General features: G+C 37.4%; 1 protein-coding gene across 4 annotated transcripts in view; it reads right to left on the reverse strand.

Annotated features, from left to right (window-relative positions):
- Nucleotides 1-16,933, reverse strand: part of kcnc2 (potassium voltage-gated channel, Shaw-related subfamily, member 2) — a 53,475-nt gene extending 36,542 nt beyond the window's left edge. The window contains exon 1 of one of the 4 annotated variants that reach the window (XR_007179339.1): nucleotides 15,426-16,933. Coding sequence is in view for 3 of the 4 variants with exons in the window: in XM_048154769.1 (XP_048010726.1) it covers nucleotides 15,426-15,980 (555 nt within the window). In the remaining variant the exon portion in view is untranslated. The remainder of the gene's footprint in view (nucleotides 1-15,425) is intronic. The other 3 variants (XM_048154769.1, XM_048154771.1, XM_048154770.1) reach the window with 3 other exon arrangements.

Below are 16,933 nucleotides of genomic sequence, written 5' to 3' on the forward strand. Positions count from 1 at the left end.
GTAAATCCTACTAGATGGATGGATGGATGGATGGATGGATGGACAAATAGACTAAGACTGATAGATAGATAGATAGATAGATAGATAGATAGATAGATAGATAGATAGATAGATAGATAGATAGATAGATAGATAGATAGATAGATAGATAGATAGATAGATAGATAGATAGATAGATAGATAGATAGATAGATAGATAGATAGATCACACAAACATATTGTCATGTGAATATGCAAAAAATCTCACCCAGGCCTCATGAGAAGGAGCTATAAAGTCACAGTGCTAGACAAAAATATGATATTTATACATACTGTGTCTATTATTAGTGTGTTATTAGTTGAGAGGCGAGACGCAGTGTCAGAGGAAGAGAGTAATGCGTGAGGGGAGCAGGTTTATACGGGCCGAAATGAGAACAGCATTTTAGAGACACTTAAGACGTGTTAATGTTTCCCAGGGTAATAGCAGCTCTCGGTTATTACTGCCGTACAGAAATTGACAGACGGCCTCCACGATGACCGCAGATCAAGGGAGAAACAGGGATGGGTGATTATAAACAAATCTTCATGATATATTCACAATGACTTTGTTGTTGATTTGAAAATTAAGCAACGTTGTGAATGATTTAATGCACTTTTTATTTGGTTATTAAGTTCCCTGAAGAGTGTGAAATTAGATTATACTGATACATGAAAACGATTCTCCCTTGGGTTCCTTTTAGTGAAGGACAATGTGCAAATCATAATTTGAATATTTTTTGTTGCATTTATACTCTATTAAATCTGTATAGTTGAAATGATGGATCTGAAAAACTTAATTTGGTGCTCCGGGTCAAAAATGACCCGCCTTTTGAATTGCTTGTAAATCTCTTGTTATTCTATATTATCACCAAATATTAGATTCAATCTTTGCGTCAGCTAGTTTTCTTTCAGTCAGCACAGGTTTTGTATTTGTTTCTTGGAGCTGATTAATCGTAGGCCTCATTGTTCTGAGCTTATGCACCTCAGTGTTTGAGTGAAAACTAGTTCACTCAAGCTTATTCACTTCAAAAAACTGTGGAGCATAAACTCAGATTAATGAGGCTTACGATTAATCAGCTACAAAAACAAATACAAAACCTGTGCTAATTAAAAGAAAACAAGTTTGTAAAAAGATTGAATCCAATATTTGGCAATAACATAGCATAATGTGAGATTTATCAGCAATTTTTTGAAGGCCTGTCATTTTTGGCCAAGAACACCAACAAGTGTAATAAGGCAGGGGAAAAAAGTGCAAAAATGATATATTTTTTATGTATATATCCCATTATACCATGCGAGAGCAAAGTCAGTAAGTTTTAGTGCAATGTGATAATATTAACCAGCATTTTTGGGGAAAAGAAAATCGTCTGCAGGTCAAAATTACCGGAACACAACATGAGAGTAAAAGTCATTTCAGATCAAATACAGAATAAAGATCAAATATCAAGAGCTAAAACCATGAAACCAGCTTTAGCCTCAAAGCTCTCCTAGTAAACAGAAATGTAAACTGATCTTACAGGATTACATAGAGTAAATAAACATCGATAAAGTGATACTGAATCTCTGGGAGAGTCTGAAATGGATCTTCATAAGCGCCTGATATGAAGCACTCAAATTGATTCCTAAAGAGTTTGACATAAGCATGACATAAGTATAAAAGTACATATACTCTACATAAATATTGGTAAATATACACACACACACACACACACACAGTAGTGGGCAAAAGTGTTTAAATTTGTGGTTAATGACCCAATAAATTTGATTAAACCATCAAAATTATTTTATATTTTTTAAATATTTTAAAAATGAGGGAAGAACAAAACACTCAACTTGGTTAAGTTATTTACCTGAACAATTGTTCGGCAAAAAAAGCAACATGTTTTATTTTACTATGCATAGAAAAACAAAATTGACAACATTTACTAAAACATAATCAGTTATTAATATTTCATTGGTTCTCGTGTTTTTGCATGTGTTCATGATTTCTTTGTATGATAGCCTATCCAAAAAATATGTCCGTACAATTTGGCATGTTTCATTGCATTATTATCACAAATAAAACAATTGACTCCAAGCACAACTATGCAATATGCTTATAAAATTTTTAACTAACGTTTAATAATATTTGAATAACGGGTGAATTTTTCATTACTTTTGGCCACTACAAGATTTAGTATTTTTCATTTGTATTTAAGTATTTCTGCAACATCTTTGCAATGCATTAAAGAATGCATCTGTGTAGGGTAAATGCAATGCTACATAATAAGAAAAATCAATGCTGTCTATGCAGTCAGCTCACTAGGTTTCAGAATAGAGCCTGAATATGAATAAATCAGCCAGTCCCACACATAAAAACTACACTGACCCAGATACCAAATGTATTATTTGAGGTATCAGTACACAACCCGACTCTACAGTACTGTCTATGAGAGTGTGACGGAGAGGTTGAACGCCAAATCTCACTGTCATACAGATGGAAACAGAGCAGGCCAACACTCCCACAGTGAGAGAGAGAGAGAGAGAGAGAGAGAGAACAAAATCACAGTCTAGACTCATTATTACTAAACTGCACTTATGCATGCAGGTCTACTATACGTTCATTTCCTCTGCAAATGACTGTAATTATTATTACTCAACAGCAGCGAGTTGAAAATGTCATCTGACATGCAGCGCAGTGATGAAAAGCTTCATGTTAAATCATATAAAAGATCATAATAATAATAATACTGTTGACTGTAAAGGTCTCTTGTTGTTTATAAAAAGTTTCATTATATAAGATTTAAATGGGCTGTAATTTGATGTTTAATGTTTACAAAGCTTCCTCCCGAAGATGAATCATCTTATTTCCTAAATCATCTTGGTAATGAGCTCATTAAAATATGACCGCCCTCATTTACATATCTACAGTCGCCCTGACCAGTTCAGCCAATCACAACAGAGCTCATTTATATATTTAAAGGTACAGCAGCAGTAGTAAAAACAGCCCTACAATGTAAAAAATTGTAAATAAAAGATTATTGGCATATGTTTTACAAGTCTTTAATTTAATGTTTAATGTTAAAGTTAAATAAATGTGTAATTATTTGTCAAATTTACAAGCAATTTCTGAATTAAAATTGTTTCAAATCCTACACCATTTTTTTTTTTTTTTAATGAACTTCGGAAACAACTTTCCTTTTCAGCTTAAGTCCCCAATATCTTATTTTTTTAATATAATAGAGACATTTTTCATTATCCGATCAATTCCACAAAGATAAAAATCAACATTTTGTCAGTGAACATAAAAAAAAAAGCATTCGAAACAATTTTCACTCTGAAATTGCTAGTAAATTTTACAAACAATTACAAAGATACGACAACACATTGAATTAAACGTGAAATGTTGAAGAAGAAAAACTAGTATATTCTTGTAAAAAGTACGCCAATAATCTTTATTCTATTTACAACTCTGAAAAAAAAAAAGAAAGTCTGCACACTATCAATGCCTACAAAATTATCAAAATTTCTTTATTTGCCGCAACGTTTCGGTCCCTTGAGTATTTAACTCAGAAATATGTCAGATTACGGAAGTCAAATGGGTTGCAAAAGCCATTTTCATATCGACAACAGCAAGCGTTCAGATTTATCTTGATTTCACAAACTCAGTTTAGTTCATCTGTGTTTGACTTCGGTCTTAAAGGGGTCATGAATTGAGAAATCAACTTTCCCTTGAGCTTTTGATATATAAGAGGTCATCATACTATGAGGATATCCTGTAAGTTTCAGAACTGAAAACTTTCTTGTTAGTCCAATAAAAGCTTTTATTGACACCAGACCCAGCGAACGACTCGTCCCGGAAGGTGAAATCAACGCCTACTTCATCATTGCAATGTTATCCCCGCCCACTGGCGTGTTGGAGAGATGAGGAGGAGAAAAGAGCGATACAGGACTAAAATAACATTACCTTTCAAAGGATCCTAATGCTAGGAATATGGTCATTTATTTTCAACAAGGTGAATGTCTCAGTTGAGCTTTATTTAGTTGTATTCGGTACATTTCACTGTGGATTCTTTGGTAAATCAGTCGCATTTCAATGCAGGCTTTGCAAACAGACTTTTACGATATGGACTCGACAGTAATGCAACAACATGTCAGTAACTGTGTTCATTCTAATGCCTGATCTGATATTGATTCATGTACAGTCAGATGTGTCAGTAAATCAAACCAGTGACTATATGGTCAACTTCACATTGTTTCTCTTAGTAGGATGAAAATAATCTGTCATTTATAATCTGCTCCCTTTGCAATCGCTGGAGCTGTCAATCAAACAGCGCGAGTTTATCGGTTACTGAGTTATGCGGGAAAACTCCCATTTTATTCAACAAATCTCTTAGTCACATTGCGTTTGGACTGTTAGTTATGATGAAAGCACTCGTTATTGTGCAGAAATTGAGTTGTAATGACGAGATCACTGCTTTCATGCACTCAACAACATGTCTGTGATCGACTACAATGATCATCACTGCAACCTTTCATGCCACGATCTAAATATAATGCCACAGATCTAAATGCAATGCTTTTCACGATTAGTTAACCTCGAGAGCTGTAATAGTAAAAACGTGCTAAAGTTTTTGAGAGAGTAATACTTGCTATTTCATATGCAAAGATGTCAGCCAATCACAGCAGTGGGCGTTTACACTGAAGTCTCACAGCAGACACGCCCCTTAAAACAGAGCGTTCAAATCAGAGGGTGGAAAAATGTCTAAATTATGATAATTTTTGATGTAAAAAGTATACTTACATTATAAGTGCACCCCAGGAAACATTATAAAACAACAAAACAATGCAGTTCATGACCCCTTTTAATTTACTCTGAAGTTATGAATGAAAATCCCAGACGCTCATACAGTGAAAGCATGTGTGCGAGACAGACAGGTTGACTAATAGATGCACTACAGACCGAGACGGGCTTCCTAACAGCCAGACGTCTCGTGGCTTTTGAGTGCCATTCAGATAAGGAGATCGTTCCCGCTCAGCTGAAGTGACTCCTAATAGAGCGGTAGTTAAACCTGGACTAGCAGCCCGGCTCAACTCAACTCAACAGGATAATTACCGCTGCTGGCGTACAGCAGAAGAGGCCTTCACTTAATGGAGTATATTTACACACCACCAGAGAGTGAAGAGCTTTAAATGTCAGCGTTCAACACCGCCGCTTTATGACTCAGTCTGCATGTAAACTGAACCGTGTGAGTTAGACGTGTGACAGCAAGAGCGCCTAAACCGTTTAACCTTGCGCTACGCAAGCTAATATTTTCCAATTACGCTCTTTGAGTGACACCAAGTAAAGTTTCTGTGTTCATAAAAGAGCAAGACACTGCAGAAGGTCTGACCAGCATCTTGAAGGAGGAATGTGAAATAGAAGTCAGTTTGCTGCGGTTTCACAGCTTTCTGGGAGAAAGACGAGCCGTTTACAGGCAAAGCCGCATTGATTCTGCATCTGACGGAAAAGGACATGCGGGTCACTCGGATAAGACGTCGAGCTCCCGGTGACTGGATCAGTTTTGTCCCAGTTTGGAGTTTCAGGATGGCGAGAGGGAGAAACATTATGATCCAGAAGCCTGCAGAGAGGACACACAGTCTAAAACATCACCTCCAAAACATGAGAAAGAAAAGGAAAGAGGAGAAATAGAACAGGACGGAAGAGGAAAAACTTGTGAGAAAAGATAAAAAGGAACCTAAATTCACACAGCTTTTTGTGCTATTACTTTGCGAGTGAATTATTTTGACTTGGACCCCTAGGACACCACCCAGAACACCCTAGCAACCACATAGCAACACACTAAAAACAAGCACTGCACAATGAATCAATATAAAACCGAAATCACCACATGGCTGTAAAATAAAGTTATTATTATATCATTTATTATTGTTATTACTTTTCTTAAATATTATTATTTTTTATTTTACTATGAAATATTATTAGTTTCATATTTTTATTTATTAATAGTAGTAATAACAATAATAATAATAATACCACCACCATTATTATTATTATTATTATTATTATTATTAATCTTATTATTATTATTATTATTATTATTATTATTATTCATTCTGATATATCACAACTTTTGGCCAAATTGATTAAATATTACTAATGATTTTACATTAGTAATATTTTTAAATTTGAAATATTACAATAGTAGTAATATTCATTATTTTAAATTATTTCATAATTTGTAAATAATAACAATAATAATAATAATAATAATAATAATAATAATTATTATTATTGTTATTATTATAAGCATTATTATTATTATTATTAATTATAATATAATAATTATTATTATTATTAATAATAATAATTCACAATTTTTGGCCAAATTATACAGCCCTACAAGCAATTTTTTTATTTTATTTTAAATCCAATTGATTTTTTTTACATGAGCAATATTTTGTAATATTTTTACATTTTAAATAATATAATAATATAAATAATATAATATAATATAACAAATATATAATAATATAAATATATAAATAATTATAATATTATTATATAATTATTATTTGCAACTGAATTATCAAAAATGTAATATGATTTTTAAATCGAGCAGCCCTACTAAAACCCTGCATGATATTTAATAAAAATGTCATATGCAATAACTAATGTGATATGCAATATGATAAGTGTGTAAAATCAATTTAAATTATAATTTAAAAAACGGAAAAAAACAACAGCATGTTTCACATTTTTTTTGGCCATGTTGACTGTCTCGTTATATCATCTCCGTCAACCTAAAACTTTGACTTTTCGGAAATTTGTTACGGCAGACGGCAACAGGCACTTCGTCGGATCAGTGTGTTCCCCTGTTGGTGTCTGTCATAGCTTATATTCGCCGCTTGTCGGGTCATGAAACGTCTGAGAAGTGACGTACTGTAATCAGGTGATTGTCCGCATTGGTCGCCGTCTGTGAATTGACCTTTCAAAACATTCAGTTATCGCAAGCCAATGCAATATGCATATATTTGCAATATTTTGATCATTTTGATATCATGTAGCCCTATAGTAAGACACTAACCCCACCACCTCCCCCCAAAACATCCTAGCAGCACAGTTAAAGTCAAACTGACAATCAGAGCTACCAGACAAAAACAAAAAAGAGATTGACAAAAATCCTGATAAACAAATGAAGTGAAAAGGCCAATGAGAGACACACTAAACGGGGAGATACTGAGCTGGTAACCGGAGTGAGAGTTTCACATCCCTAGTGAGTTTGAGTCGGGCAAACGCTGCCCTTCAGCTCAACAGAGTGTGTGTGTGTGTGTGTGTGTGTGTGTGTGTGTGTGTGTGTGTGTGTGTGTGTGTGTGTGTGTGTGTGTGTGTGTGTGTGTGTGTGTGTTTAAACAAACTATTTGTACACCTGAACCGAGGAAAGCACATGCTCGTTCCTTCTTGAAGTCTTTCTTGTACCCGTTATTGCTGCAAAGGTATGAGAATGACCTCTCTATGACCTCCCATGAGGCCGAGCGTGATGAGCATGATGTAGTGCTCTATTTTTACTCCTTATTTGAAGAATAAACTCTTGCAAAGTTACATGCATGTGTGAGAAGAGTTGACAATGACAACAGGCAAAGCGGGCACGTTTAAAGATGAAAGATGTCGGAAAGAGAAAAGATTGTACAGTACGATCTCTTCAGAACGGATGGAAATGTAGACGTCAGGAAAACATCTCTTGATCCAAAAAAAGTGACAGCATATGCAGTTAGTACAGCGATATCTGACAGGAGGGAATGCAAACTCTTTTTTTTTTTTTTTTTTTTTAATTAAATGTGTCATTCTCACGAGAAGAGCTGACTATTGTTTTTGGTGATTTTTAGTGGATGTATGACAGGTGCAAGAGTAGAAATGTCAACTTGCTACACCACGTTTGCATGGATTTTAGTGGGTCTACATAATGTACAAACACAAAGAAACAGAGTAATGCATAAATGCTGTATAGAGCATGTACAAAAGTCATTATCATAGTAATTTCAGCTGAATGCCAACAAAATTGCTCATGCCGTGACAATATTTTGGAAATACCACTCATTCCTGCCTCATTCTTTCAAAACATAAAACACTATTAAACACTCAAGCGCTGAGATGCTGTCAAAGCACATCTCGAAAGTTTTCCTCCATTAGTTAAAGATCAGTAGAGCGGCTTCATTTTCAGTGTCATCTGAAGACAAACGTAGGCGAAGTATGTGTGTTGGTGCTTTCTGACAGTCACGGGCTCAATGCGACAGGTCTGCATTTACGCACAGCATCTGTACAAAAGTTTGATTTGCTATTTAATCAGCGATTAGCGAAAGCAGCATGTATGTGTGTGCGAGTAATTGGCCTCGGTGGTCTGAACGGCTTCATTAAGCCTGTGTTACTCTCTCCAGCGGGGCGTTTGAAGCCATGGACTGGCTCAGCGGAGGACTTGAAAGCAGATACAGGAAAAAGCCTATGCAATTATCACAGCACAAAAGACCGGCCGAAATGAGCACACTAATGTGTGTGTGAGATTCAAACGAGCTGAACATGAAAGCCAAACCCTCCCTCGTCCAGCAGTACATGAAACAACAACATCGGTGTCGAGCGACAGCTTGTTTAACATGGAGCCCTGCATTCGGTTTAATTTCTCCACACATCTTTCTCTCTCGCGTTTTACACCTACAGCGGTTCGCAGTGTCCTCCCGTCAGTGGCGAGAAAGACAGATCTGTAATTACTGTCTCGCACTAAAATGACACGCTGAGCCCATTAAACGGTGCACTTCAAGGAAGATGCTAATGTTGGACTTTGGACTAAAAACGTCTGTCAATATGTCAAATATATATGCATGCAAACTTTCCAATCAGAAAGCTGCCAAATAAGATTGTATTTGGCTACTGCTACTAATTTAAAAGTTACAGCAATAATAGTAAACAATGATGGATTTGAAAAAGCAGCATGCATGGAGCTGTTTTGGAGAGTGAACATGATCTTTAGCCTCCATGTCCTGGTCGAAAAGCCTCCTCAGAAATGGTTTTAATCAACTGCATACAATTTTTTTTCTGGTGTGAAACATCTCATCAGTGTTTTGTCGAAGTCAATGAGATTCAATGTTGTTTGGACACAAAAGATCCTCAAAATATCTTCTTTTGTGTTCCACAGAAAAACCCATGGACAAACCCATCCGTTGGGTTAAAATTTTAATTTAAAAATTTAACCCAACAACTAGTTTTGCTCATATTTGACCCAAATTTGAGTTGCATCATTTTTTTTTATAGTTAAGTCTTATTCTCAATGACCTCAATGTTCTTCAGAATATCTTCTTTTGTGTTCCACAGAAAAACATTTTTTGGAACATTTTTGCGTGAACTGTTCCTTTAAAGGATTTGTTCACTTCAGAATTAAAATGTCCTGATACTCACCCCCATGTTTATGTCTTTCTTTCTTCAGTTGAAAAGAAATTAATGTTTTTGATGAAAACATTCCAGGATTTTTCTCCATATAGTGGACTTCAATGGGGACCAACAGGTTGAAGGTCCAAATGTCAGTTTCAGTGCAGCTTCAAAGATCTCTACACGATCCAAGACGAGGAATAAGAGTCTTATCAAGCAAAACGATCTGTCATTTTCTAAAAAAATAAAAATTTATATACTTTTTAACCAAAAATGTTCATCTTTCACTAGTTCTGTGATGCGCCACGCATTACGTAATCATGTTGGAAAGGTAACGCATGACGTAGGTGAAAGTACCGCGGTATGGCGAAAAACTTTCTCTTGGACTTCTCCTCCAACTTCAAAATCGTCTGACATCATTGTTTTACCTTTTTTTTGTAAAGGTCTTAGCACGTTCACTTTATAGACACTTGCTCAGTACTTCCGCCTACATCACGCATGACCATTACATAATGTGTGGTGCATAGCAGAGCAGTGCAAGATGAGCATTTGTGGTTAAAAAGTATATAATTTTATTTTTTTTAGAAAATGACTGACCATTTCGCTAGATAAGACCCTTATTCCTCGTCTGGGATCATGTAGCTGCACTGAAACTGACATTTGGACCTTGAACCTGTTGGTCCCCATTGAAGTCCACTATCTGGAAAAAAATCCTGGAATGTTTTCCTCAAAAACCTTAATTTCTTTTCAGCTGAAGAAAGAAAGACATAAACATCTTGGATGACATGGAGGTGAGTAAATTATCAGGAAATTTGAATTAGGAAGTAAACTAATCCTTTAAGACTCACGCTACTGTACATATTCCTGGTTATCATTCTGTTTCACTCAGACATGCATCACATTATGGTACAAAAATGGGTAGATAATGTGGTTTCATTTTGCCTAAAAAAAATGAGACAAGCAACAATTGCTGGGTTGTTTCAACCCAAATTTGGGTCAAATATGGACAAACCCATCCGTTAGTTTTGCCCATATTTGAGTTGCATCATTTTTTTTTATAGTTAAGTCTTGTTCTCAATGACCTCAATGTTCTTCAGAATATCTTCTTTTGTGTTCCACAGAAAAACAAGTTTTGGAACCTTATTTTTGGGTGAACTGTTCCTTTAAGACTCACCATATATTTTCTCATTAAAGAAACAGTTCATCCAAAAATGAAAATTCCAAACCTTGAAAGTTGTTCCAAACCTGTAATAATTTATTTCTTCTGCTGAACACAAAAGAAGATATTTTGAGTCAGTTACCAAACAGTTTCTGGTCCCCATTGACCTCCATAGTTTTTTTTTCATACTATGGAAGTCAATGGGGTCCAACAAATGTTTAGTTAACCATATTCTTCAAAATATCTTCTTTTGTGTTCATACAGGTTTGGAACAACCTGAGGGTGAATAAATGATGACACACATTTACTCATGTGTCTCACACTACATTTTATCCTTAATTATTCTGTTTCACTCAGATATGCGTCACATTATGGCTCATGTGATGGAATTTTTTAATTAATCATAACTAACATTTCTTTTTACTTGCAGGAACCTAAATGTATGCTTTATATGCTTTTGAAACCTAAATGTTCTCAAACTTTGGGCCTAAGTCAGTGTGTGTCTGAATCACGTCCAAATATAAGAACAGTGGAAATGAAACTTAGGGACAGCTAAAAAACTATCTAAATAAAATAGCCCCATGATATTGAGTAACCAATGAACTAATAAACATGATTTGGACAGATCTTGCTTTACCTAGTAACATGAGGGTTTGAAATATGAAGAGCCAATCATATTGTAGAATGCTTTGCCATGCTTCTATCCTACAGTATATAAACTCTTGTATTCTTTTTGCTGGTGGGATTCTGTGATTGATACGAGGTCCTCCGGCCGTGATTAAAGCATATTCTAAGGCATAGTCTGGAGTCTGTTTGGTTTTTAGGCTGTGCAGAAGACTAGACACTAGAGAATCTTACTTCCATACTCAAGTGTTTAGTGGAGCACTAAAGATCTTATTCCCAAGTCCCAAGTGATAGTGCTCAAAAGGGGTCGAGACGTCGCCCGACTCGAACAGATATTGAAGTACGCTTAGTGGAGTATAAATTCATAGGTGTCTGGGACACCCGGTTTAACTTAAGTTAAATCCATGTTGCCTTCAGAAAATTAGCCAAGCAATAATTTACAGACACATTTTAGATGCACAATGACTTTTTCATCATCATCATCAACTCAAGGCTTGTTCTTAATGACATCATTGTTCTTCAAAATAAGTTTTGGAACCTTGATTTCGAGTGAAATGTTCCTTAAAAGATCATGTTTCATTACTGTAATCGCACAACACGGACACTAGCATCCCACGAAAAGACGCCCACTGCCTCGACAACTCAACGAGATAATCAGCACTCAGCATGTGATCTAAAGAAAATGACTGACAACAAAGTTTAAGCAGCCGGCATCAGCATTCGGCTCATCTGTGCCCACATAAACACACATAATCTGTATGACCGTGTTATTTTTCCCAGCGCATGAATCATCCACACAAACAATATGTCACACACGCACTCATTTCAAACAGTGCCAGAGGAAACGAGCAGACGCGCACTGTGTTGTGAGGCAGGTTTGTGCTTGACTGAATTCCTGAAATCAATCGCTGCTCTGAATGAACACGGGCGGCCGATGAGCGATAAGGTCACCATGGAAACGGTCTCGGTGCAGCATCTTCAGACGTGCGCCAGCGTTAACCTCTTAAGTGGCGACGGCACGCTCGGCATCAAAACACGCACACGTCAACACGATCACAGCCTCAGCACCCTCCGCTGCATTAACAGATGGATTAAAACAGGCAGAAGGCATCATGGGAGCACTATGATGCAAACTAGGAATGCAAGGTGAATTCTGGGAAATGTGTCCTGCTAATAACATATATCTGTTATTAGCAAGATTAGAAAGAAAGTTGCACATATTTAAATGCTCATTGAGAACAAAGCACAAGAATCTTAAAGTGGACCTATTATGCGCCTTTTTGTAATATGTAATATAAGTCTCTGGTGTCTCCAGAATGTGTCTGAAGCTTCAGCTCAAAATACCCCACAGATCATGTTGTAAATGCCCATTTTTGAGTGGAAGGAAAAACAGGCTGTTTTCGTACATGTGCCTTTAAATGCAAATGAGCTGCTGCTCCCCACCCTGCTTTCCAGAAGAGGGCAGAGCCTTACAACTCGTGCCCCAAAAACTAAAACATCTGTTTGTTTTTAATTATCATCTCTATCGCTTCCACACTCACGTGACATTGCAGTTCTTAATCATCATTAAAGTTAATTATTTGCATTCTTTTTAAATCCATAACCGTTTAAACTTCTGATATATGGTTTTTCTGAGCACGCACACAGAAAGCTGGCTGTCAGATGGTGCGTTGTGTGAGTATTAAACTAAGTTCACTTTCAAATCTTATTGGACTTAAACTCAAGGTTATGTCAAAAACACACAAAGTTCACAAACACAGTCGGTTTCGTCTGTGAATGCAAACAGCAGGGAAAGAAATCGCATGTGTATATTAGATCTGTGTATTAAAGCGACAGCAGCATAATATACAGTAGCTACTGCTGTATATGCTGTTAATATGTATCAAACAAAAGAAAAAAAGAAAATCACTCACTGATCTTGATTAAATAACTTTAGTAGCTTAAACAAGAATACATTTCTTACTTTAATGCTGCTGTTAAATGATCTGGCGAGGAGATAAACACGGTGGACTGTGTACAGTTCACTTAGGGGAGGAGCTAAGCTAATAAGGCAGATTCCGTGCTAGGCGTGGGCGGGGCCTGTTGCAATGTGACGTCACATTGGAGCACATTCCTGAATGGCTCATTTCAATTCACCTACTTATACTACACCCTTTCTTTTTTTGTGAAGTAGTACATACTTTTGAGTGTGAAGCAACAAGCTTTGGGACACACTTTCACGTCATGCAATTGATCTTTGCTCTCTGTCGCATCCTGTCAGGGTAAACTGGCCTTTTAATCAAATCATATCCTCATATTAAAGCATAATAATGATGCATTTAAAAGTTAAAGGCCAAACGGATCTTTATAAATGTCCACATTGTTATTGCAAATCAAATATAAGACGGATAACATTAAATAAATATTTTTTTATCATGTAAAACTTTCTTTATTAGCCACTCAAACCTTTATCTAAACCTCTCACAGTCGGTCGCGCATATCCGACGTTATTTGTACACTTTTTACTCATGTTTGTAGTTTTGAACCAAATCCAAAAGCGAAATGGGTTGTGGGAAATATTATCCTTTATAGTGTGTACAGATCCACGCTTTGAAAATCTACCGAAAATAGTAGACCATCCGGGGACTTCTGGCATACTCTTTTCAACATACTATGCTTTGGGACACACTTATTGTAATCTCACATACTGTTTAGGATGGATAGTATAGATATTGGGATGCAGGGACTGTTTCAGATTTTTGGGAATTAAAAAAAAAAAAAAAAAAAGGAGTGGTTGAATTTTTACCTTTACAGGGTGGTCGTGTACACACACTGCCGACACACATTAATGTTCAAACATCATGTAAAAGTGAGTTTTACATAATAGGTCTCCTTTAATCTTTGTCAAGGTTTGTCAAGGTCATATAGTTTCTTCTCATTAAAAATTGAGAGAGCAGACAAAGCCTGAGACTTTATGTCTAGAGAAACAATTAATTATTGATTCAATCAACAGCTCATTTGGTCCATCTCTGCTAAATTCAATCAATCATGACTTCATTCATCACTGGACCAATTAACACATTTTCACAGACCAACTCAAGTTAAAATCCCAATTTGAACCAACAGCCAATCATATCATGTGAAAATGACATAATATGAGTCAGGTTGAGCATTAATGTGAAGATCAGTCTAAAAAACATTTCTCTCATTGTTATCATTTGAAGTAAATTGGCCTTGTTTCTCTACATAAAGAAAGCTATCAATTAAACAATTGACATGAGGTAAAAATGGGAAAAGAAAAAAAAAAGTATCCTTACTGTTGAGCAATAACAACAAACATTTTCTGAGGATTTTAAACAAGTAGATTCATGAAGCATTGGTCTGCATATAATCAGAGCAAAATAAGTTATGACATTACTCAGAAAAACCCAAAACAGGAAAGGAAAAGGTCTTTAAAATTTTATCCGCCTGATCTCTGCAGTGCATCTGAATTTGCCTGCAACAATCTCAATAATTCATCTTTTTCTTTTCCACTGACGGTACTCCTCCAACCCATCGTTTAATTAAGACTATTTCAAAGGCAAAATAAGCTCCATTATGGTTCTGGGTTGTGTCACATAAGTGTGGGAGGGCTGTGATTCTTTTCTCTCCTTTAATTAGGCCAAATTTAACCGAGAGTGTTTTAACAAGAGGATAAAATGTCTGCACTTGAGAAGTTTTATGTCCTGGACAGTCTAATGCTGAGATTAAAAGGACGCGCTTTCCTCTCATATATATGTGACACCTGTTACCAATGCAAATCTGGAGATTACGCGCGAGCGCAAATATTCACGCACGCATGCATGGTCTGTGATTTGTTTGCTTTGTCTTGATTTGAGAGTTATTAATATGTGACACCTGCCTCTCCAATACATACAGTCTCTCACCGTTACGCACTCGTTATGCACACGTTACGCACTCGTTTCATGCACGAGAGCTGGATGCTTGCATGAGTTGTGATATCTTCACCAAGTTTGTTAGAATTTTTACAAATTTTAAAGTTTTAGGTGATCAGGACACGCTCTCATCCCTATCCTGACACGTTTCCAGCACACATTACGCACATGTTTAGTAGTATGCATGAGAACTTAAACGCAAAACAGACTCCTCTTCATACATGCTTGAGTTTTGAGGTTGCTTGGATGTTTTATCTAATCACTAGATGAGAGTCGCGCGCGCAACCGTTTGGCGACTCCGCCGCGCTCTTACCCGGGCGGCTCTAGAGGAGTACGGGTCCTCGAACAGGTTCCAGATGACCGGCTGCCACTTCCTCCACCTGCTGACGGTGCCGTCGGCGGACACCACGTCCTCAATGCCCAGCCGCTTGCCGTACTCGTCGTCCTCGTCGTTGTCCACGTTCATCTCGAACACATCCAGCGCCTCTTCAGCATCCCGGTGCTGTCGGTAGGTCATCCAGCAGCACGGCTCCACGTCCGTCTCATCGATGCCCCAGAAGGACAGCTCCTCCTCGAACAGCGGCCCGCACACGTCCGCCGGGCAGTGCAGCTTCCCGGTCCGGTAGTAGTTGAGCACGTAGGCGAAGACGCCCGGGTGCCGGTCGAAGAAGTACTCGTTGCTGCGCGCGTTGTACTCTATGAAGCCCGGGACTTGTTGCAGCTGGTCCAGAACCGACTCGAGGTCCGACTCGGAGGCGAGCAGGGCCAGACGCGTGCCCGGCAGGGTCTTCAGCGTGGTCCGGTAGGTTTCGTGCCTCGTGCCCCCGACGTTGAGGATTACCCTCTCGTGCTCGTCGAACTTGCCCATCTCTCAGAGTGAGACATGACGCGAGGGGAGTAACGTTACTCTACGATGCTGTGGCGATGCTGGAGTACTCCAATAGTTCACGAACAGCCTCATTGAACTGAAGTATCGAACCGAAGTCTTCGCTTTATTCCTGGCGCGCAAGAGAAAAACACGCTCACGCTCTCGAGCGCGTCTCTGAGGGGAATGAGCGCCTCAAAGGAGCGCGCGCCACCGACCAGCCCTGAGCGCGCGGACAGGTGAAAGACACGGCGCGAGAGGCGAGCAGCAGCTCTTCATTCTATCGATCCATCATCACCTGCGGCTCGAGCATCAGAGAGCAACAAGCTCTCTCTCTCTCTCTCTCTCTCTCTCTCCCTCTCTCTCTCTCTCAAGGACACACCCTTTCTCTTCAGTGGCATTCGACAAATATATTCATATAAATATGATGTCATATGATAGTTGTCACAACAGCTCGAGATGTTCAAATGAGATTCTGAACATTTTTAACAGTATACAAGCTTTAATGAGTTAATCTTTATCACATTTATTTTCACTATCAGATTTATTCGAATAAAGTTTATTCGAATAAAGTATCCGAGTTTAAAGGCAGAATTTATTGTGATAAGACAAAATGAAAAGGAAACAAAAGCCAAGAAAACACGTCATTGTATTGAGCTGTCCTGGCGGGAGGCACGAAAAATGATTCTAGTGAACAGATTCTTTTTAGTGAATCAAATACAGAGTGCAACCAGTACAGCCTGATTCACAAACAAATGACAATTGTGAACGGCTCCATTTAATGAGTCATTGAAAAAGACTCAGGAACTAGAGTTTGAATCTGTCTTAAAGCAGTCACTGAATTAACTTCAAGCTTCTTTCATTGACGGAATATTTTAATAAAATACATTTTCTTCAAGCAACAAAGAAACCCTGACCTGTTTACCATAAAAATCTACAGATAGTAATAAATGAAT

Source organism: Megalobrama amblycephala, linkage group LG14 (genome assembly GCF_018812025.1).
Source record: "Megalobrama amblycephala isolate DHTTF-2021 linkage group LG14, ASM1881202v1, whole genome shotgun sequence".
Taxonomy (NCBI): Eukaryota; Metazoa; Chordata; class Actinopteri; order Cypriniformes; family Xenocyprididae; genus Megalobrama; species Megalobrama amblycephala.